The 21,789-nt window shown below is 65.9% G+C and overlaps 2 protein-coding genes across 4 annotated transcripts in view; one reads left to right on the forward strand and one right to left on the reverse strand.

The window, feature by feature from the left end:
• Positions 1–588: 588 nt before the first annotated feature.
• On the reverse strand, positions 589–11,184 carry KIF3C (kinesin family member 3C). 2 transcript variants are annotated; one of them, XM_086745515.1, is made up of 8 exons: positions 9,750–11,184; positions 4,579–4,680; positions 4,356–4,478; positions 4,131–4,249; positions 2,932–3,048; positions 2,571–2,679; positions 1,894–2,069; positions 589–988 (listed from the first exon to the last, which is right to left on the reverse strand). In XM_086745515.1, the coding sequence occupies exons 1-8, from the start codon at positions 11,160–11,162 to the stop codon at positions 895–897; spliced, it is 2,253 nt and encodes a 750-aa protein (XP_086601641.1). In that variant the 5' UTR covers positions 11,163–11,184; the 3' UTR covers positions 589–894. The 2 variants fall into 2 exon arrangements, with proteins under 2 accessions (XP_086601641.1, XP_086601642.1); XM_086745516.1 differs by lacking the exon at positions 2,932–3,048.
• A 9,803-nt stretch (positions 11,185–20,987) lies between these two features.
• Positions 20,988–21,789, forward strand: part of RAB10 (RAB10, member RAS oncogene family) — a 45,386-nt gene continuing 44,584 nt past the window's right edge. The window contains exon 1 of one of the 2 annotated variants that reach the window (XM_086743302.1): positions 20,988–21,516. In XM_086743302.1, the coding sequence (XP_086599428.1) occupies positions 21,390–21,516 (127 nt within the window). In that variant the 5' untranslated portion in view covers positions 20,988–21,389. The remainder of the gene's footprint in view (positions 21,517–21,789) is intronic. The other variant, XM_086743301.1, reaches the window with a different exon arrangement.

A 21,789-nucleotide genomic window follows, 5' to 3' on the forward strand; every position in this document is an offset into this window, starting at 1 on the left:
GTGGAAGGGGATGGAGATTTCCACCTCCCGTTCTTGCTGTACGGAGTTAAGCACCCACTGAGTCAGGGACGGGAGCGAGCTGGGTGTCAGGCGACGGACCAGGACAGGGCCAGCCGTCTCCAGAGCGCGGCACGGGTGAACAACGTCCCGGCACCGCGGGGACTGACTTGCTTTGGTTTATCTGCAAGCCCTCTCTGCGGGTGGAGCCGCCATTCCTTGGGCGACAGCCGTGCCCAGAAGTCAGTGAGATGTCATTGCTGCCGCTGGCGTTGATGCTGGAGGGTCCGGCAAGCCCAGTGCGAGGTGTTGCCACCACCAAGTCTCCGAATCCTCGTAGAGATCGCCAGAAAAGCGCACACAGCGCCGGAGTCCAGGGCTGCCTTACCTCCCGCCAAAGCCACCGGAGAGGGGCACGTGCCCTCTCCCGCCTGCTCTGCGCAGCACGATGGTGAGCAGCACGCTGGCGGCGCCCGCCTCGGCGGCGTCCCCGTGCCCCAGCCCCGCGCGGGGGCTGCGGCGGTGGTGCGCGGCGGGGCGCGAGCTGAGCTTACCCCCGGCGCGCTCGGCATGGTGCCCGCTGCCAGCGCTGCGTGTCCTCCAGGCGGAATGCGCCTCCCGACTCCGCGCATCAACCGCTCCATAAATAAATACGTTAAATAAATAAAGTGACGGATCCGGATCGGGGAGGGGGGGCAGAGGAAGGAGGGGGCAGCTCCCCTGGCCCCGGGGGCTGTTCGTGAGCATCTCACACAAACACACGCGCACACAAAGTAGCTGAAGACAAAGATGAACTGGGACCGGCGGAGACGCTGCCGGCCGGAGCCCCTTCCTGGGCCGTCGGCGGGGCGCAGTCCTCGCTGCGGGGCGGCGCGGGGGACGAGGGGGTCCAGGACGTCACTCCTGAGCTGGCGTTGTGGTGGCGCGCGGGGAGCTGGAGGTGAGGGAGACATGCGTGGTGGAGGATGGCAGTGACCGCGGCGTCTGGCACCTGGAGACGGGGACAAACGAGAAAACCTGGTTTCCTTCTCCTTCCCTTTCCCTTGCCTCCCGCTCTCCCCAAAATCCGGCCATTTTCTCAGTCGCTTGCTACGCAGGCAGCACCAAAGGATACCCAGTGCTGGGCAGGATGATGCCTTGTCTCGTCATCTGGGATCATGGAACCACTGAATAATTTGAGTGGGGTGGGAGCGTCCAAGCCCACCCAGCCCAACCCCCCTGCCAGGAGCAGGGACATCTCCAACCACATCAGGTTGCTCAGAGCCCCGGCCAACCTGGCCTGGAATGTTTCCAGGGATGGGGCATCCACCGCCTCTCTGGGCACCCTGGGACAGGGCTCCACCACCCTCAGCGCAAAAAAGTTCTCCTTATATCCAGTCTAAACCTCCCCTCTTCCAGTTTAAAACCCTTACCCCTCGTCCTGTCCCAGCAGGCCCTGCTGAAGAGTCTCTCCCCACCTTTCCTGCAGCCCCCTTTGGGCACTGGGAGCCGCTCTCAGCTCTCCCCGGAGCCTCCTCTTCTCCAGGCTGAACAGCCCCAGCTCTCCCAGCCCGGCCTCACAGCAGAGCTGCTCCAGCCCTCTCAGCATCTGCGTGGCCTCCTCTGGGCCCTCTCCAAGAGGTCCATGTCTTCCCCGTGCTGAGATGTATATGACAATATATGACATCATCACTCTGGTTTTAAGACTTATCCAACCGCTACCAAAGAAAGGTCAGCCGTATTTTAAATTCCAATCACACCCCAACAACTCATGGCCAATGTCAACCCCAAAAGGAAGGGGGACGTTGCAGCTCCGCTGCAATCCCTCCGCCTGCGCTGAAGCCCTGCACTGCCCCGCACAGAGCATCCCGGCTGTGCCACAGTCCCTGTGCGTCCCCCTCGCCCGCTGACACTCACCAGGAGCGGGACTTCCTCACCCGGGAGGCCGCCGGCCGCTCCAGGAGGCTGTCCAGGTGCATCAGCCTCTCCAGGTGGAGAGCCCGGGGGTCCTGCTCTGCCGGGTCCCTGCTCCGCTCAAACTCGAAGATGGCCGGAGGGGAGAGGTCCAGCTCCAAGAACATGATGTTCTCAGCCTGCAGCAGGACGGGGCGAAGGGAAAAACCAACACGAGGAGTCACCGCGTGGCAAAACACAGCACCAGCTCTGACAAATCCGCGCTGCCAAGAGAAGCTGACAGGCACGCCGGGAAGCGGGACTCTCCTGTGGCTTCCACAGCCTCAGGGTGAGCTCCAAACCGGAGCCCAGGCTGCTCTGCTCAGGCTCTCCTGGTCTTTCCTGGGCTGAGTCAGCAGGCAAGGCTGAACGGCCCCGTCCTCTCCAACGGCCGGAGCTGGCAGAGCCAGAGCCCGCAGCTCAAGGAGCACGGCCACCGATCCTGCCGGAGGGAGGACTGAGCTGGGAGCCTGAACTGATGTATCCCAGATCATCGTGAGCTGCTTTACTCCTCTTCTCTCCCACTGTCCATCCATCCAACCACCCACCCACCCATCCATCCCACTTATCCATCCCACTTGTCCGTCCCATCTACCCAATGAGTCCTTTCCCCCGGCACGCAGCAGCGACCTCTCCCTTACCCGGTACCGAGGATGGGATCCCATGGCCATGGCCACGCGGGCGTACTGGCTGATGGGTCTCTTGTACCCCACGGCAGAGGTAGGCCGCTTCTTCATTTGGTTGCTGTTTCTAAGAAATAAATGAAGAGAGGAACATCCATTAGAGAACAGGAACACCTACTGAAAACGCATCCAGTGACGAACGGAGCTCGCCTACTGTGAGTAGGTGGGGCTTGGCTTGGAGAAGATTTCCACCTGTAGGCACCTGCAAGCATCCCGCGGTCCCTGCTGTCCCCCCCCAGCCCTGGGGACCCCCCTGTCCCGCAGGCAGAGGCTTCGTGCCCGCGGGTCACCAGAGCGTGGGTCGGGGCCGGGAACGTACCCTCCGGTGGGCACCAGCGGCTGGAACTTCCACTGGTCCTCCTCACCGTCGAAGTAGAGGCGGTTCATGATCTTGTTCTTCTCTTCTGGTGGGATGAAGTTCTCAATGATCAAGTACCTGAGGGAGGGACCGGCCAAGGAGAGACGGAGCGGGAGCGAGGGGTGGGGAAGGAGCAGGAGAGGACGCAGTTAATGTGACAAGTGACAGAAAGCAGGCCAGGAAGAGAGGGAGGCACGGGGAAATGGGAAAACACCCAGAGGACGGAAGCGTGATGGAAATGGAGAGGTCGGAGCAGTAGATCCGGCCAACGGAGGGGGAGAGAGGCAGGAGAGGAGGGCAGAGGCAGACGCTGATCAGAGAGGAGCGAAGACAGTGGGCAGCTCCGCAAGCCTTCCTCCCGGCAGGAACCCCCCGCACCCCTCCGCTCTCCCAGCTGCCCCAGCAGCAAATAACGGAAAGCTCAGTGACGCAAAATAGACCCCAACGGGAGCCTTTTTTCCACCTTTTTCGGGGCAAATTGAGCAGCCGCAGAAAATTGTTTCGAGTCAATGAGTTGCTTCCCTGAGATGCCGGCTTTTAAAAAGTTTGAATTGTGTTCGAAGGGAAAGGTAGCAAATTTGAGATGAAATACTGTGTCTAGTAAAAGTATAAATATTTTATCTTGAAAATGGTAAAATACATGCGTCTGAGCGGGGATTTCTTAAAGGTATTGGACAAGATCATCGCTCAAAGTGAAACCAAACCCGCGAAAGGCTGGACCAGCAGCTGCATCTCCTGCCGGGAGCCTCCTGGAGGGAAAGCGCTGCCCGGCTTCTCCAGCTGCCAGCGCCATGCCGGGAGCTCCCGCGGGGCCGGGGCTCACCCGAGTCCCCCAGGCCGCTCTCCCTCCGCCGAGCTGGGCCAGAGCAGGACCCCGGGCGCCCTCGGGGGACGCTTACCTCCAGCCACCACTGCCACCTCCCGTATCTGCTGTCGTTGCTGGCTGTGTATTTTAGGTTTTTTTGCCTTTCTCAGCAACTTTTCAACACTCTCGCACGCGAGGCACCCAGCTCAACAGGGTTAAATGTGTTTTACACCTTCTGCCCTGCGCACCCCGGCTCTGCCGTGCATCTCCAGCTCTGCCCTGCGCACCCCAGCTCCGCTCCGTGCACCCCTGCACGTCTGCGCCCGAGCGCGGGGGACGCACAACCGCCACCTACTTGAGCTTCAGCTCCCGCGTCTGCTCGTTCTGCGCCTCCTCCAGGTCCTGCCGCACGCGGATGTACTCGTCGTGCTGGTCCTGGATCTCCGCCTTGACGGCCTGCAGCTTGGCGTACAGCTGGGGGGAGAGGAGCAGCCCCTCAGCGCCGCGCCGCGGGGCCCGCGGCACACCCCGGGGCTGCGGCGCACAGAGGGATGGACGTGCGCACTGGCGACGCTCTCACCTTCTTCAGCTTCTTGGTTTTGATCTCCACCTCCTGCTGCAGCGAGGTGTAAGTCTCCCGCAGCTCCATGGTCTCCTCGTCCCGCAGCAACATCTCCTGCTGCATCTCCCGCTCCCGGCGTTTCTGTAGCGCAGGGGGAAACGCTCAGAGCTGGGAGGGGGAACCGGCCCCCTGGGACACCCCCATCGCCTGCCTGCGCTGGGTGAGGCCCCCACGCCGTTACCTGCTCTGCTATCTCCTGCCGCTTCAGTTCCAGCATCTTCTGCTGCTCGTTCGTGTGGTCCACGATGGTCCTGCCGCCGATGAGCAGCTTGCTCTCCATCGCCTGGAGGGAAACAGAGTGGGGTGGGGGTCAGAGCACGGCCCACGGGGTTTGGCCAAGCCATCTTCAGTGGATGGTCACGCATGTCCCTGTCCGGGGCTCCCTGGCATCAAACCACAGAGGGGTTTGGGTGGGGAGGGAGCGTTCAAGCCCACCCAGCCCAACCCCCTGCCAGGAGCAGGGACATCTCCAACCACATCAGGTTGCTCAGAGCCCCGGCCAACCTGGCCTGGAATGTTTCCAGGGATGGGGCATCCACCGCCTCTCTGGGCACCCTGGGACAGGGTTCCACGTCCCTCAGTGTGAAAAATGTCTTCTTTATGTCCAGTCTGAATCTGCCTCCCTCTGTTTTAAAGCCATCACCCCTCGTCCTGTCGCAGCAGGCCCTGCTGAAGAGTCTCTCCCCACCTTCCCTGCAGCCCCCTTTGGGCACTGGGAGCCGCTCTCAGCTCTCCCCGCAGCCTCCTCTTCTCCAGGCTGAGCAGCCCCAGCTCTCCCAGCCCGGCCTCACAGCAGAGCTGCTCCAGCCCTCTCAGCATCTGCGGGGCCTCCTCTGGACCCTCTCCAGCAGCTCCACGTCCTTCTGCTGTTGGGGGCTCCAGAGCTGGACGCAGCGCTGCAGGGGGGTCTCACCGGAGCGGAGCAGAGGGGCAGAATCCCCTCCCTCGCCCGCTGCCCACGCTGCTGGGGGTGCAGCCCAGGGTGCCGTTGGTTTCTGGGCTGTGAGCGCACATCGCCGGCTCGTGTTGAGCTTCTCGTCCACCAGCACCGCCAAGTCCTTCTCCTCAGGGCTGCTCCCCATCCATTCTCCCCCCAGCCTGGATTTGTGCTGGGATTGCCCCGACCACGTGCAGGACCTTGTCCCCGGCCTGCTGAACTCCATGTCTCAAACCTACGTCTCTCTTCTTTAGAGAGAAGGACATCGTGCAGGACAGCGTCAAATGCTTTGCACAATGCGTCCCCAGCCCCGGCTTCAGGGAGGTGGGAGCTTTAGGGGCACAAACGCGGATGGGGAGGGGGCTGTCATGGGCGCCGACGAGCCTGGGGCCGGTTCGGCACTGCCGGGGGCTGGGGGTGCGAGCGCCGTGCCCCCCCGTGGGGACGTGGCGTGGGGCCGCCCTGGCTCCGATCCCAGCTGCTGCGGGTCCCGCTTCCTTCCGCACAGCTGCGAGCCCGCGGGACGCGGCGGATGTACGGCAGCTGCCGGCAGCGGGGACACGGCCCCAGCTGGGCTGCGCCGAGCCGTGCCAAAGCGTGCCAAGCCGTGCCAAGCCGTGCCGAGCCGTGCCAAAGCGTGCCGAGCCGTGCCAAGCAGTGCTGAGCTGTGCCAAGCCGCGCTGGCGTGCTCTGCCCCGATCCCCGTGGCTGCCCTCACACCCACACGTACCAGGGTCCGTGCACAAACGTGCCTGTGCAGTCACGCTCCCTGTGCGCGCGCGCACACACGTGAGCGTGCGCATTTCTCCACGCACGCCCGAGTGCGCAGGTGTTTGCGCTCACACACGTGCACGCTCTGCTTTACCCCACGCACGCACACGCTTGTGTGCAGCCCCCCGTGCACACACGTGAGTGCACTGGTGCACACGCACATTAGCACATTCACGCATGCCCACGTGTGTGCACACATCAGATACACATGTATACGTGTGCCAAGTGTGTGCACACATCAGATATGCGTGCACACGCGTGCCAGTGCGTGTACAAGCACCGGGTGCCTGTGCACACCCGCGCAGGAGGCGAGCACACCACGCACCGTGTGCGCGCACACCCGTGCAAGACGCGTGTGCACCCGCACGCAGGGTGCGCGCACAGCCGTGGCCGTGTCACCGCGTCAGGGCGGCAGTGGGACAGCGCGGCTGGCACGGGAGCGGGGAGCACCCCGTGCCCCCACGGCTGCGGCTCAGGGGCACCAGCAGGGACGGACCCAGACGTCCCCAAGGCACCGCGCCACCGCACACGGCTTTAAAAATTCATCTCCCAGACAGCGCCAGCGCAGCGCCGCTCGCCGCCACCCCCGGGGCGTCCCCGCCAGCGCTGACCGCCGCGCGCCTGCTGTCACCCGCAGGTGCGCGTGCTTGGGGTCCCTCTGCACCCCCCCTCGAATGCAAAGCTCCCTCCCTGCTCCTCACGGTGCCCAGAGCCCCGGGACCCCCCCGCTGCCGCAGCCCAGGCCTTGCCGGGGCTGTGACGCCAGGCCAAGGCGGGACGCTGGCACTGGGGGACACGCACGGCGTTTGTCGATGCCGCCAACACCCGCCCCTGGCCAGGGCCTCCCTGGGGGTGCCGTGCCCCCCGGCCGCACCCCAGTGCTGCGCTGGGCACGGAGCTGGGGGCTCAGGCAACCTGCAGCGCCCTGGTTGTGCCGACCGCTCTCCGGGACAACGCCTGGTCTCCCCTACTTTTTCCCCCTTCCCAGTTGCAGCCCGTGCTGGCGAGCGGCCCCGTGCCCTCTGGGGCGTGTCCTGCCCAGGACTGGGGGGGACGAGGCGGGTGCCGGGATGATGCGGGGTGCAGCCACCCCTCCCCGCGGGGTTTGCAGGATGAAGGGGTTTCCGAGCGCCGCCGCCGTCTCCCTGCCACACGTTTGGTCCCTCTAACGAAGCCGCCTCCAGCCTCCTTCGGCGCGCGGGACGGCTTGACGGCTCAGCCTCTCGCGGGATCTCATTTCCGGCACCCAAATTACTTCCCCGGCGCTCTTCCTGCCCACCGACCCCGGCCTCGGCACCCGGCAGAGCCCTCGGGTGAGGGGCCCGGAGCAGCCGCACCCAGCGCCCTGGCCAAGCATCTGGGCGCCACGGTGCACATCTGGGCGCCAGGGTGCACATCTGGGCGCCAGGGTGGGCAGGCCCCTGCCTCTCTGAACTCCATCCCAGCTGGGTGGTGGGGCCAGGCCCCAGCTGTGCCCCCTCCACGAGTGTGACGGCGAGACGGGGTCCAGCGTGCGTCACCCATGCGTGTGTGGGGCACCCCGTGTCCCCCCCGTCCCGACGGAGCCGTTAAACGCGTGAGGGGACACAGGGCCCTTCCCACGCCGGTGCCTCCTTGCCTGGCTCGGCTGCGTGGCAGAGCTGCCCACGGGCACCGGGAAACCACCCACCGGTCCCCGCAACGTCCCCCCGGCAGCGCGGGTGGGGTGAGCATGGCGGAGGCTCTGCCCCTCCAGCCCTGGCGCGGGGTGGGGTTTGCCCCCGGGGCGACACCTCGCTGGTGTGAGTGTCCTGTACCCCCAGGGCCGGAGGGTCCCAGCGTGCGGAGCGGCTCCGCAGGCCACCGAAGGGGACGCGGCGTCATCCTGCCTCCGGCCCTGCCTGGTTACTCAGCAGTTACAGGACAGGCGGTGGCCCCCGGCCAGCCCCGCTGCGCTGCGCCGGACAAGGAGACCGCGGTCGGACGGCTGCCAGTGACAACCTGCGCAGCGGCGGCGGGGGGCACCGGCTGCCAGGAGCCCACTGCCCTGCCGAGCATCCCGCTCTGCCGGGACGCCCGTCGTGGGACGCCCGTCGTGGGACGCCCGTCGAGCCAGCCGGTGACCGGTGTCCCCACCACGGCTCTGCCCTGGCGGCACAGCCCAGCGTGAGCCTGCGGGTGTCTGCGCAGGCATCCAGGCACGGCCGTGCGTCCCGGGATGTGATGGCGCATCCCTGGGCACGGCCACGCGTCCCCGGGCACAATCGGGCATCCTTGGGCACGGCCACGTGCCCCTGGGGCCACAACAAACCCGGCTCCAGCCAACGGAGGAGGGCATGAGAGCATCCCCTGCTCAGCCCCCGAAATCCCAGGCAGGGACCGGCACCCAGGGGTGTCCCCGCCTGGAGGGCTCCGTGCCAGGGCCAGGCATCCGGGCCACCGCGGTGCCGGAGGGGCTGCGCCGGAACGCGACGCGGCGGGGTCAGGGTGTCGGGGCTCCTTCCCTGCGGCAGCCCCGCGCCGGCGGGAGGGGGTCAGGACCCCCCGGCCCCGCCGGGGCCGGGAGCAGGGTGGGGCTGGGGGCAGGGGTGCAGCCCCGGATCCCCGGCAGCGCCGCGTGGGGCTGGCCTGGGGCTGCGCAGCCCTTCTCGTGCTCAGCCCCGCGCCCCTGGGCACCCCCGAGGCGGCGGCTCGCAGGGTGCCGCTAACGTGTCCCCCCACCCCACCCCGCTCTGGGCCCGCGTCCCCAGCCCCGGCCCTGGGCGTGTTCCCGGGGCCACCGGGGACGAATCTGCAGCATCACTCCCCACCCCGCCGCAGCTGCTTTGTTGTGCCGACAGGGACCGGAGCCGAGCACAGCGCGCTCGCGCCACCAGTGATCCCATCCCCTGTGGCAATTCCCACCCCGTGCCCCCAGGAGCTCCCAGACCAGGTCCTCACACAGGCCCGCGTCGGAGGGGAACGCTGGCCCGCTGCTACACAGGAGCGTGGGGCTGCTCTTGTGCGCTCTGCTCGGACATCCTGCGTGGGGACCTTGCTTGGGAGCCCACCTTGCTCAGGCACCTTCCTCGGGAGCCCACCTTGCTCAGGCACCTTCCTCGGGAGCCCACCTTGCTCGCACACCTTCCCTGGGAGCCCACCTTGCTCGCACACCTTCCTCGGGAGCCCACCTTGCTCGCACACCTTCCCTGGGAGCCCACCTTCCTCGCACACCTTCCTCGGGAGCCCACCTTGCTCAGGCACCTTCCTCAGGAGCCCACCTTGCTCAGGCACCTTCCTCAGGAGCCCACCTTGCTCAGGCACCTTCCTCAGGAGCCCACCTTGCTCAGGCACCTTCCTCGGGAGCCCACCTTGCTCAGGCACCTTCCTCGGGAGCCCACCTTGCTCGCACACCTTCCTCGGGACCCCACCTTGCTCGCACACCTTCCTCGGGAGCCCACCTTGCTCGCACACCTTCCTCGGGAGCCCACCTTGCTCGCACACCTTCCTCGGGAGCCCACCTTGCTCAGGCACCTTCCTCAGGAGCCCACCTTGCTCAGGCACCTTCCTTGGGAGCCCACCTTGCTCGCACACCTTCCTCGGGAGCCCACCTTGCTTGGGAGCCATTCAAGACCCCCGAGGTCTTCCCCCAGCACTGCTGCCAAGGCCGCGTGGTGACACGGTACCTTGTACTTGGTGGCCAGCAGCTCCGTGGCCTCCTGCTCCTTCCGCAGATCCTCGATCATCTTCTCCTTCTCCTGCAACAGCTTCTGCTTCTCCTCGCTCACCAGGCTGTGGTCGTCCTGGATAGCGGCTTTCTCCTCTTCCAGCCTCTCCTTCTGCTCCTTCAAGTAGTTTTCCATGTTCTTCTCCAGGCCGTCCTCATTGTCGTCCTCCCCTTCGTTCTCCGTGGCGCTTTCTCCGTCCACCGCTTTCTTCCTCCGGCTGCTCCTTCTCCGCTTCTTCCCCAGCATGCCGCGTTTCTCCAGCTGGGCTTTCAGCCGGATGATCTCCTCCTGAAACTCCCGGAGCAAGGTGTCCTTGGGGTCCTCGTTCACCCGAGGTTTGTTCTTGATGTTCTTGGCCCTGTTGGCGAACCTGAGGGTGGAGAGGCTCTCGTCGTAGCTGTGAGAGGCCGGGCCCAAGGTGGCCACCATGATTGTCTTGGCGTTGCCACCGAGGGAGTCCTGCAGCAGGCGGGTCAGCTTGGAGTCCCGGTAAGGGATGTGCGTGCTCTTGCCGTCCACGAGGGCGGAGATGACGTTGCCCAGGGCGGAGAGGGAGAGGTTGATCTTGGAGGCTTCCTTGGGGCGCTCTCCCTGGGCCCCCATTTTGTTCTGGCGCTCGCTGCCGGCCAAGTCCACCAGGTTGAGCTTGCCCACACGGATGTGCTCCTCGCCGTCCGGCCCCGTCTCGCTGCACTCGATGGTGATGAGGAAGATGGCGTGGGAGCGGGAGCTGTGCTCGTTCATGTTGGTGCTGCCCACGGACCGCGTCTGGCTGCCCAGGTTCATCACGTGCTCGATCTCCTTGACGTTCTTGGTGACAAAGGAGGAGAGGTCCTTGATGTAGACCCCGGTCTCGGGGTTCTCCTTCAGCTCCAGCTTCTTGCTCTGGTCCTTGGCGAGGAGGTCCCTGATCTCCTCCTGGTAGATCTCCAGGTAGGAGGCCCTCACCAGGTACTGCTGGTTCTGCGAGCGGGAGATGTGGGTGAAGATGTGCTCGAAGGAGCTGGGGATGATGCCCCGCTTCTCCGGCTCCGCCCAGGCCCCCTGCATGGTGTAGGTCTTGCCGGTGCCGGTCTGGCCGTAGGCGAAGATGGTGCCGTTGAAGCCCTGCAGCACGCAGTCGATCAGCGGCCGGACGGTCTCGTCGTAGAGGTCGGCCTGCTTGGAGCTGGCGTCGTAGACGGCGTCGAAGGTGAAGGTCTTGGGCAGCTCCCCGGGGGCGGCGCGGGGGTTGCGGATGCTCACCTGCCCCAGCTTCACGTCCAGCTCCAGGACGCGCTCGTAGCCCGCCGCCTCCTCCTTCCTGCTCATCGGGCGGCAGCGGGCCACCACCTTCAGCGCCTCGCAGCCGCTGCGGGGCTTCCCGGCCATGGCGGCGGCGGCGGGCGGCGCGGAGCGGGGCTGGGGCTGCGGCGGCGGCGGGGGGGGGGGGGCGCTCAGCCGCGCCGCCCCCGCTGCGTGCCCGGGCGGAGGGCGCGGGGGGCCGGGGGGCGGCGGGCGCGGGGGCGCGGGGGGCGGCGGGGAGGCCCCGCCGGGCGCTGGCTCATGGCAGCAGCGCGGCCGCCGCGCCCCGCCCGTTCTGCGGGGAGGGGAGGGGAGGGGCGGGGCGGGGCCGGGGGGGGCGGGAAGGGGCGGGGCGGGGCGGGAGGAGGGACCTGGGCGGGGGGGGGGGGGAGGGGGGCGGGCGGCGGCGCTGCTGATTCGCTGCCGGCCCGCGCGCACGCGCGCGCGGGAGGGAGAGGGGTGCGCGCCTGTCTTTGTGCTGCGGGGTTGGGGGGGGGGCGGGATCGGGATCGGGATAAAGGATGCAGAGCTGGGATGCGGGAGTGGGATGCGGGATGCAGGATGACGGATGCAGAGTGCAGAATTGAGATGCGGGATGCAGGATGCGGGATGACGGATGCGGGATTGGGATGCGGGATGCAGAGCTGGGATGCGGGATGATGGATCGGGATGCGGAAGTGGGATGCAGAGTGCAGAACTGAGGTGCGGGATGCAGGATGCGGGATAAAGAATGCAGGATTGGGATGCGGGATGAAGAAGTGGGATACAGGCTGCAGGGCTGGGATGCAGGATGCAGGATTGGGATGCAGGATGCGGGATAAAGAATGCAGGATTGGGATGCGGGATGAAGAAGTGGGATACAGGCTGCAGGGCTGGGATGCAGGATGCAGGATTGGGATGCAGGATGCGGGATAAAGAATGCAGGATTGGGATGCGGGATGAAGGGGTGGGATACAGGCTGCAGGGCTGGGATGCAGGATGCGGGATTGGGATGCAGGATGCGGGATAAAGAATGCAGGATTGGGATGCAGGATGCGGGATAAAGAATGCAGGATTGGGATGCGGGATGAAGAAGTGGGATACAGGCTGCAGGGCTGGGATGCAGGAGTGGGATTCAGGGTGGAGGATGTGGGATAAAGAATGCAGGATTGGGATGTGGGATTGAGGTACGGGATTGAGACGTGGGATGCAGGGCTTGGATGCAGGCTGCAGGATATGGGATAAAGAATGCCGGATTGGCATGCGGCATGAAAGGATGTGGATTGCAGCACCAGGATGCAGGGCTGGGATGTGGGATGCAGGATGCAGGGCTGGGATGTGGGATGCAGGATGCAGATTGCAGGACCGGGATGCAGGACTGGGATGTGAGATACAGGATGCAGGGCTGGGATGCGGGATGCAGGGTACAAGACGCAGTATTAGGTTGCAGGATATGGGACTGGGACGTGGGATGCAGAGCTGGGAGGCAGGATGCAGGGCTGGGGTGCGGCATGCAGAGCTGGGAGGCAGGGTATAGGATGTAGGGCTGAGATTCAGGGAGCAGGATATGGGATAAAGAATGCGGGATGTGGGATGTGGGATGAAGGATTGGGATGCAGGGTGTGGGACAGAAAATACAGAGCTGGGATTTGGGATGCAGGGCTGGGATGCATGATGTGGAACACGGGACTGGGATTTAGGATGCAGGGCGTGGCATAGAAAACGCAGGAGTGGGATGTGGGAGGCAGGATGTGGGATAAAGAATGCAGGACCGGGATGTGGGAGGCAGGGCTGGGATGTGGGAGGCAGGGCTGGGATGTGGGATGCAGGGAGTGGGATGTGGGATGCAGGACGCAAGACTGGCTGCCGGCTGGAGGGTACAGGGTGTGGGATACGGGCTCAGGACGGGGATGTGCGGTGCGGGGTACAGGGTGCGGGATACGGGGTGCGGGATACGGGGTGCGGGGTGCAGGACGAAGGACAGGAGAGGGCAGGGCCCCGCCCCAGCGTTCCGGCAGGGACAAGGCTGGCCTGGCAGCCGGGACAGGGACACCCCCCCGCGCCATCTCCTGCGGGGCGGGGCAGCCTCACCCCCAGCAGTGTTTCGGGGGGGCTGTGCGCGCCCCTCAGCGCAGCAAACCCCGGTCCCCGGTCCCGTCCCTCCGCCCGGGCTCGCCGGCGGCCCAGCGGGAACCACCCTTCCCGGAGGGGCAGCCCGGGGCTTCGGCGGGAGGGGAGAGCGGCCCGGGGTGAGTCGGAGCTCCCCGGAACCGTTTGGGCAGGGCGGGCCATCGGGGCGCAGTGACACAGAGGGACGGGGCCATGCGTCAGGGTGGGGGTGACCGGCAGGGACACGGGGACGCGGTGCCGCGCGGGGCACGGTGCCGCGCAGGGACGGTCCCTCACCCGCAGATGTCAGCACCGCACCGCAGCGCGCTGCCGGTGGCCGGTGGCCCCGGGGCTGGCCTTTAGGCTGTCCCCAGGGCGGTGGCACCAGGGTGACAGCAGACCCCCGTTGTGCCCCCCCCCCCCGGGCCAGCCCCGGGGGACCCCCATCACCGCCTTTGTCCCATCCACGCACAAGGACAGGGTGTGGGTTGGGGGACCCGGCGGCAGCCCTGGCCGAGCGAGGGTCCTGGTGGCGCTGCCGGTGATGTCCCGGCGTGGCTGGTGGCGTGGCATGGTGCGTGGGTGGCCGAGCACCCGCGGGGGTGGATTCCCGGGCCCCGAGTCCCGAGGTGGGGTGCAGGCTGAGTCCCGGGGCACAGGGAGCCGTACGGTGACCCACGGTCCCCCTGGGCCTGGGGCAGCCCCAAAATGCTGCTGTCACTCCAGTGCGGCTGGGGGCTCCCGGTTCCCGCGGCCACAGCCTTCCCGTTCCTCCCCATCCCGTGTCCCCATGTCCCACGGCCACCCTGGGCCATCGCAGCCATCCCTCGTGCACCGTGGCTGCTGCTGGGACAACGCAGACGTCCCTGAGAGGCCGTATCCAGCACTGGAAATCTGGCTGGCTTTGGGTGCCACGGCCACCCCGGGACACCACAGCCATCCCTGGGACACCGCGGCCATCCCTGGGACACCGCAGCCATCCCTGGGACACCGTGGTCACCCCCAGGACACCACAGCCATCCCTGGGACACCGCAGCCATCCCTGGGACACCGTGGTCACCCCCAGGACACCACGGCCATCCCTGGGACACCGCAGCCATCCCTGGGACACCGTGGTCACCCCCAGGACACCACGGCCATCCCTGGGACACCGCAGCCATCCCTGGGACACCGTGGTCACCCCCAGGACACCACGGCCATCCCTGGGACACTGCAGCCATCCCTGGGACACCGTGGTCACCCCCAGGACACCACGGCCATCCCTGGGACACCGCAGCCATCCCTGGGACACCGTGGTCACCCCCAGGACACCACAGCCATCCCCGGGACACCACGGCCATCCCTGGGACACCGTGGTCACCCCCAGGACACCACAGCCGTCCCCAGGACACCGCAGCCATCCCTGGGACACCGCAGCCAACCCCAGGACACCACAGCCACCCCCAGGACACCACAGCCATCCCTGGGACACCGCAGCCAACCCCAGGACACCACAGCCACCCCCAGGACACCACAGCCATCCCTGGGACACCGCAGCCAACCCCAGGACACCACAGCCGTCCCTGGGAAATCACAACCATCCCTGGGACACTGTGGGCACCCCTAAGACATCACAGCCAGCACCATGGTCACCCCTGGGCCACCAAGGCTGTCGCTGGGACAGCACAGTCACCTCTGGGACACTGCGGCCATCTCTGGGAGAGTGTGCCACCCCGGCCATCCCTCACCCTGCCCCATCCTGGCCGCCGGCGGTCCCTGGCCCGCCCGGGGTGCCCAGTGCAGGGGTGCTGGGGGCAGCTTCCCTTTGGGTTTCTTCCCACAGGAGCTGCCCACGCCGGCAGTGGGCACGGGATGGGACAGGAAGGGGCTACGGCCCCCCTGAGCCCCCCACGCTCCCATGGAAACACAGCCGAGCTCTGCTCCACGGAGACGCTCAGCACTGGAAAAAATGCTGGAAAACGCCAAATGAGCCAATTCCCAGCGCTCGCGGGTGGCCGGGGGGAGCTGGGGGGCCGTGGCCCCGTACCGCCCCAGCCCTTGGGACACCCGGCACCCTCCGTCCTGGGACAGCCCCACAGGGCGAGGCGTCTCCTGGGGCCGGGCTCCGGGGCTGCGCAGGCTTGGCAAAGCCGCGGGAATTAATTAAGGAATTAACGGGGAGCGGGAGGGAAGCCCTGCCAAGCCGGGCGGTTTCTGGCAGCGGCTCCGGCCAAATCACACCAGCATCACTCGCAGCGGGGCTGCAGGCCGTGCCGAGCGCGGCGGTGATGGAGAGCCCTCCGGCTTGACGCCGCGCACGGCGACAGCGGGGCAGCAGGGACGGACAGGCGCTGGCAGTGGGGTGGCAGGAGACCTCGTGGTCCCCTTCCCACCCTCTGCCCCAGCCTTTGCCACCCATGGGACCCTACGGTTCCCTGGCTGCTGCCAGAAAAAAAAGGTCCTGGGGCTCAATGAGCATTCCCTGGGCAGGGTCCTGCCACAGCCAAAAGGCACCACTGTCCCCAGGAGGGACCTCAGCCCTCCGTGGGTGTTGGCGTTGGCCGGACCAGGCCTGGAGAAAAGCCCGTCCCGCGGGGAAAGGAGATGTCCCTGTGTGACGCTGTCCCCAGCTCAGGCAGCTGCTGAGAGGCTGGATCCTCTCGCTTGCCCCCCACCGATCCCCCTTCTCGCTCTCAGCTTTCTTCTTCTGGCTTCTACGGGGGGAAAGGGACCCTGGGGGGTGGCAGGCATTTGACTGCTTTCCCCCCAAAACCAGCTCACCAGCATTCCCAGGGATCCACTGGATTATTTCCCCATTTCCCTCCTCCGCGGCAGTCCTGCAGCTTGGTTTGGCCATATCCCAGCCTGCCTGTGGCGTTCCTTACCCACCACACGCTCCCGGCTCTCCTTGTGCTGTCCCATTTCGACGTGCCAGGTGGCTGGGAGGGCACCGTGTGAAGCAGCGGAGTCTCTCTGGCCGCTCCTCTCTTCCCAGCACTGCCGGGGAGTGTGGAGGGTGCCCGAGGAGCTGCCCATCCCAAATCTTGGGGCGAGCTGCCTCCCGGCAAGCGATGTGTCTTACCACTCCGCTTCTGCAGATGTGTGGGAATGAGCCAGGTTCCCCGGCCTGGAGGAAGAAATGGCTCCTGGTCATCTCCCATGGACCCTGTGGGCAGGACCAGGCTGCCTCCACCTCCCGGCCACGACGTCCGCGGAAAGAGGCAGCGGAAGCAGCAGGGTTGGTGCAGGAGGGGCCGGGGCAGCCAGGAGCGGGAGAAGGCAAGCTGTGCCGACGGGAACCGCGGGTGGCTGCCACGAGCATCGCTGGCGCCGTGGCCTTGGGCTCCAACCACCCCTCGGACTGAGCTCCGAGATTTTCTGGCTTTTTCAGACCGTGACCTGACCTACCGAAAGCAGGGGGACGTTGGAGGGGCAAGCGCCGCTCATACTAAGCCTGGATTTAGGATGGATCAGTTTGCCAGCAGCTGACTCCTCTATAATTAGACGGCAGCGGCAGTACGGGAGCCAGCTCCGGGCACGGAGCTCCGGCATCTTCCCATCCGCAGGCGTGGCGTTAAAGGAAACTGCCCGTTTTCCAAATGACCCCCAGACGCTGAAAACAGCCGGGCGAGCGATGAGCTGCATCTCCTGACGAACGAGAGACGAGGAATAAAAGCTACCGCAAAGCGCTGCCTCTCCTGCAGGCCCCTGGGGCTGCTCTCCAGGAGAGGGCCTTCTGACGTGGCCCCAGAGGATGAATCCTGTTGGGATGCGGGGCTGGATGGCTTAGCGGTATCTTGTGTCACCTCATTGATCACCAGCCACGCTAACGAGGGGCTGGAAGGAGCTGCAGCCCTGCCCCGTGTCGGGGGCTGCAGGCTGGAGCCTACACGTGCCCAGCGCCCCTTGTCCGCGGCCCTCGAGCTGCGTCCCGGCTCTGCCCCGAATCCTGCGTCACGTGGGGAAACTGAGGTCCCGCAGCCCCGGGCTGTGCCCCGCCATTCCCTCTTCTCACCTCTGTCATCGTCCCACGGGAGCTGAGAGAGGGGGGAACAGGGACTGCCGGCAGCCACGTGGGAGGCTCTGGGCTTTTATCTGGGATCGGGTTTTCAACAGATGTGGTGTGAGCAGTGTCTGTAAGGCACCAGATCAGCATCGCTGCCCAGAGATTAAAGGGTTTCGTAATCTGCTGGCAAGATGGAATTGAAAGAGGCAGAGCTCTGCTTGCACGGCGCTCAACAAACACGCTGGGGGGTTCCCACGCTCCCCCCGAGATTCCTCTAAGCAGAACAAATCCCCGGCGCGCGTGGGGCAGCCCCTTTCCTACACGGCTGCAGGGACTAAGGCTTCATCTTCCACTGCAGGGAACCGCTTATTTACCGTTAACGTGCTTCCAGGGAGCCCTCCATTCAGTGACCCCCGCTGCTCCACAAAGAACAAGAAATTGGAGGCGGCGCTGCCTCTGCGCCAGGTACGCAGCCAGTCCCTGGGTGCCGGGGGGGGAGCGGTGCTGCCGCTCGCCAGAGGTCAAAGCATCATTCAGCGGCGGCGGCGAGCGGCAATCGCCGTTTCTCAGTCCCTTGTTCTAATCGCTGCTCAGCTCCCTGGTGGAAAACCTCGGAAAACAAGGCGGTGACTGGCTCTGCAAAGCACTGACGACAACAATGCGGAGCTTCTTCTCCCGCTGCCGGCAGCGTGGGATCATGACCCAGCATAAGCGAGTGATGCTACGACCGGAGGGCAGGAATTTTTGGCAGCAGATGAAGAGGCTGAGCCTTCTGGAGGGGGGTGGCTGTCCAGGGCGGGGGGCAGAGGCACGGGAAGAGGGGTCCTTAAACGTTAAACCTGGGGAAGGAGCCGCTGCGAGCGCGTGGCCGAGGTCTGCCCGGTGCGTGGTGCAGAGCCGCGCTGGGCAGCGGCGAGGGCAGAAAGCTCCTGGGACACGGCCGAGCGCGCTGCCCGCCGCTGGGCAGAGCCCTGCCGAGCCGCCCGCGCTGGCGGAGCCGAGGTGACTGTGCAGAAATGAGACGTACCCGGCACACCGAGCCCTCTGCCAAAGGCGCGCCGGGCACTGCCTGACCTTTGCATCCTCGCCGCGCCTGGAAGTGCTGACCAAGCCCTTCTGCTCTCCACGGGGTGGTGCCAGCTGGAACAGAATCAGGGGAAGAGGGTCCTCGTTTGGGGGTCGTGGAGCTGCCTTTCTTGTTGTTCTTATTCTCTGGCTGTCCACTACAGCCCTGCCTGCGAGACAGACAGGATAAGAGGCAGGGATGTGCGATCCACGCTGGTGAAAGCCCGAATCCCCTGGCAGTGGTGCCGCTCCAAACACCGGCCCGTCCTGCCGCCGCCAAATGGCCTTTTTGGAAGCTGCTCGGTCCGGCTGTGTGGATCAGCTGGAGGCTGGCTGGGAAGCTCAGTGAGACCCAACACCACAAAATCAAAGAGAAAAGCAGTGTCGGGGACCCTCCTTGCATCTCTTTTACTTCCCCTCCTCAGGAATTCATCTTTCTGACAAAGCTTGTTCCTTACATTGGGTTCTCCAGGGGTGTGTTGAAAAATTCACCCAGCTCCCGCCCGCGTATAGTTTGGTATTTATACATTTTGAGTTCCCCCGCCTCAATGATAACAGCGAAATCAAAAAGGCAGTGGTGGCTGGAGTTCAGAGCTCCTGGTCCGGCGCCCAGGCAACTCACAGCACGGACCACGCTGGGGTCACCGCTGCTACGAGGACAGTTTTGTCCAGCAGCAGGTGGAGCAAATTCAACCCCTTTTCTGTTCCTCCTCAGACCGCGCCCTGAGCGCCTGGGGCTGTTACTGCCAGCCCTGTCAGGCTCTTCTCCTTACACAAGTTTTGGGTTCCAGCCGTTCCTGAAGCAGCGGGAGCTGCAGGTGACCGAGGGCTGGGAGGCTCTGTGCCGGAGGGCTCTGTAGGAGCTCATCCCTCAAGGTGAGGAACCAGAAATGGTGGGATCAGAACCTCTTCAGCTGGCCTGAGCCTTGCCAGGGGCCGAGCAGCGGAGTCCTGCCCTGGCTGGGGGAGGAGTACTGAGAAAACAAAGCTGCTTGTTGGCTGCAGCGGTGGGGCTGCTGATGCCTCCGCGATGACAAAGACCTCTTCCATCCCAAGGGCTGGGCCCTGCTTTGTGAGAGGATCTGAGTAACCAGCAAGCCTAGCATGTCGCCACTCTCCTCCAGCAAGCCTCCCCAAACTTAAATACTGTTGCACAACTCGCTCGTGATTCACTTTTCCCCTCCCCATGGCGAGATCTGGAGGGCACGCATCTGTGGCTCAGTGTTGCAACCAGGCTCAGCTGTTCCTGGCAAGCGGGCTTTGACAGCCGGGAAGAGGCTGCCGGGTCCTGCTAGCTCTGCCCTTCCACTCCCTTCCTCTTAATTGGGTAATCACCCCTCGTCACATCAGATCAGTGCCCTCCTGAGATCAGGACACAAGTTCCGTGGGAGGATGTGATGGGGAGAGCGGTGAGAACCGTTCTGCCTCTCGCTGGACATCCCCAAATCTCCCAGCCCTGCGGTGACGGTCTCCTGAGCAAGGGTGTCCTTGTCCTTGGTGGGGTGTCAGTCACGGGGTAACATTTAACATCAGGGCCAGTCTTGGACGCCAGATGGAAAATACTCTGTCTTGTTTGCAGTGGGATATGCAAGACTGTATTGCTTCCTCTCGAGGATCCTAAAAGAGAAACTTCTTTGAAGTCCATTAACAAACTCTCTAGGACAAAAGGTTATTGTAAACACTGGTGCCACCAGCTAGCAACGCGCCTCTGCTGATAAACCTTTGGGGACGGGCTGGGAGCCGCCGGCCCGAGGGTCCCCAGCCGGTATCTGTGGCAGCGCCGTCGCTGCGGAGCTCTCAGCGGATGCTGGCGTTTTCCCCCTTATCTGCTCAGTCGTAGACAGGAAGGGTTTCGTATAGTGCCCTTAAACTGATCTGGCAAAGCGCTAAAAATAAACCTTCTTTGCAAAGCCGCAAACTCCTGCCCTCTCTGTTGTGTCAGCTCCTGGAGAGAACCCGGTCCAGGTTTCTGGAGACAGAGGCTTGCGCCCCACTCACTGCGGGGGAAGCGTCCCTGCAAGCGGGAGCCGTGGCGGCTGAGAAATCGAAATACAATGGGAAAAACCCCCAGGATGTGCCTGCGGAGACGTGCGGAAGCGTACTTCGGGAGGGGCCGGGCGGGAGGGATGCGATATTAAACCGTCCGCGGGGACTCATCCCGCCAACAGTGCGCAGGGCCCCTGCGGAGGGGCAATTCCGGTCTCAGCTGGGCCGCGGTGCTCAGGGCCCGGGTACGCGCTCGGTCCCCCGGCTGCGCCCGTCCTCACCGGGCTCTGCACCGGGGCACCGACCGCCCCTCGCCTGCCCCGGCGGGTGCGGGGCCCAGGCCCTGCGTGGAGCCTGCGGCCTGAGCTGCGGGCGGCCCGGCGAGGCCTGGGCCTGGGGGCTGCGCCGGAGGCTCCCTGAAGGGGCTGGGGCCGGCGGCGGGGGCTGCCAGGGCCTGGGGACACCGCGGAGGAGCTACCGGTACGGGGGCCGGGACCGGAGCCGCCGTGAAGGCCCGGCGCGCCCCGCCCCGCCCCGCCCCGCCCGCCGCTAGGGGGCGGCTTCCGCCCCGCCCGACGTCACCCGCCCACTTCGCGCATGGAGGCGACATTGACAGGCGGGCGCTCACCCAATGGGAACCTGGCTAGGCAGGCGGGGAGGCGGGACCGGCGGGATCATCGCTGCCACCGCCCGCCCTCCCCTTCCCTCCCCTCTTTGCAGCCGCGTTGCGTGCGCGCTGACGTCACGGCGTGCGCGTCCCCGCCCGGCGGCCTGCGCGGTTAGCGAGCGGCGCGCGCAGCCTCGGCAGCGCCTGTGAGGAGGAGCCGGAGCCGCCGCCGCCCGGGGGAACCGGGCCGGGCCGAACCGAGCCGAGCCGAGCCGCGGGGTTATGAGGCCGGCCGCCGCCGCCGCCTCCTCCCCGTGAGCAGCAAGCGGGCCCGTGGCGGCGCGGGGAGCGCGCTAGGCGCCGGGGCCGCCCCGCGGCAGGAAGCCATTTTGTGGGCCCCCTCCTCCTCCTCCTCTTCTTCTTCCTTCGCCGCCGCCTTCCCGAGCGGCGCGGCCGGTGCTGCCGGCCGGGGTGGGCGGGCGGAGCGGCAGCGGGAGCGCCCGGTGAACGAGGGCGGCGGCGGCGGCGGGAGGGGGGGCGAGCAGGGGGCCGGAGCGGGCGGCGGCGGCCGCCGCGCCTCCCCATGGCGAAGAAAACCTACGACCTGCTCTTCAAGCTGCTCCTCATCGGGGACTCGGGGGTCGGCAAGACCTGCGTGCTCTTCCGCTTCTCCGACGATGCCTTCAACACCACCTTCATCTCCACCATCGGTCAGTGCCCCCTCCCCGCCGCCCCCGTCTCCCCCCAGCCCCATCCCCGCTGCGGGGGCAGCTCCTGCAGCCCTCCCCTGCCGCCGGGGGCTTTTGGACGCGATTTCCCCGTCTCGTGTCAGCCCCCGCGGGCGGGTGTGGGCAGGGACCCCCTGTCCCCACCCTTTCCGCCTCCTTGCTGTCGCTGCGGACGTGAAATCCTCGGGGAGCCGGCCGCCCCGGTCACACCCGGCAGCGGCTTCGCCCCCGCTGCGGGGAGGAATGAGGTGATTT

Source organism: Chlamydotis macqueenii, chromosome 3 (assembly GCF_036417535.1).
Source record: "Chlamydotis macqueenii isolate bChlMac1 chromosome 3, bChlMac1.mat, whole genome shotgun sequence".
Lineage (NCBI taxonomy): Eukaryota > Metazoa > Chordata > Aves > Otidiformes > Otididae > Chlamydotis > Chlamydotis macqueenii.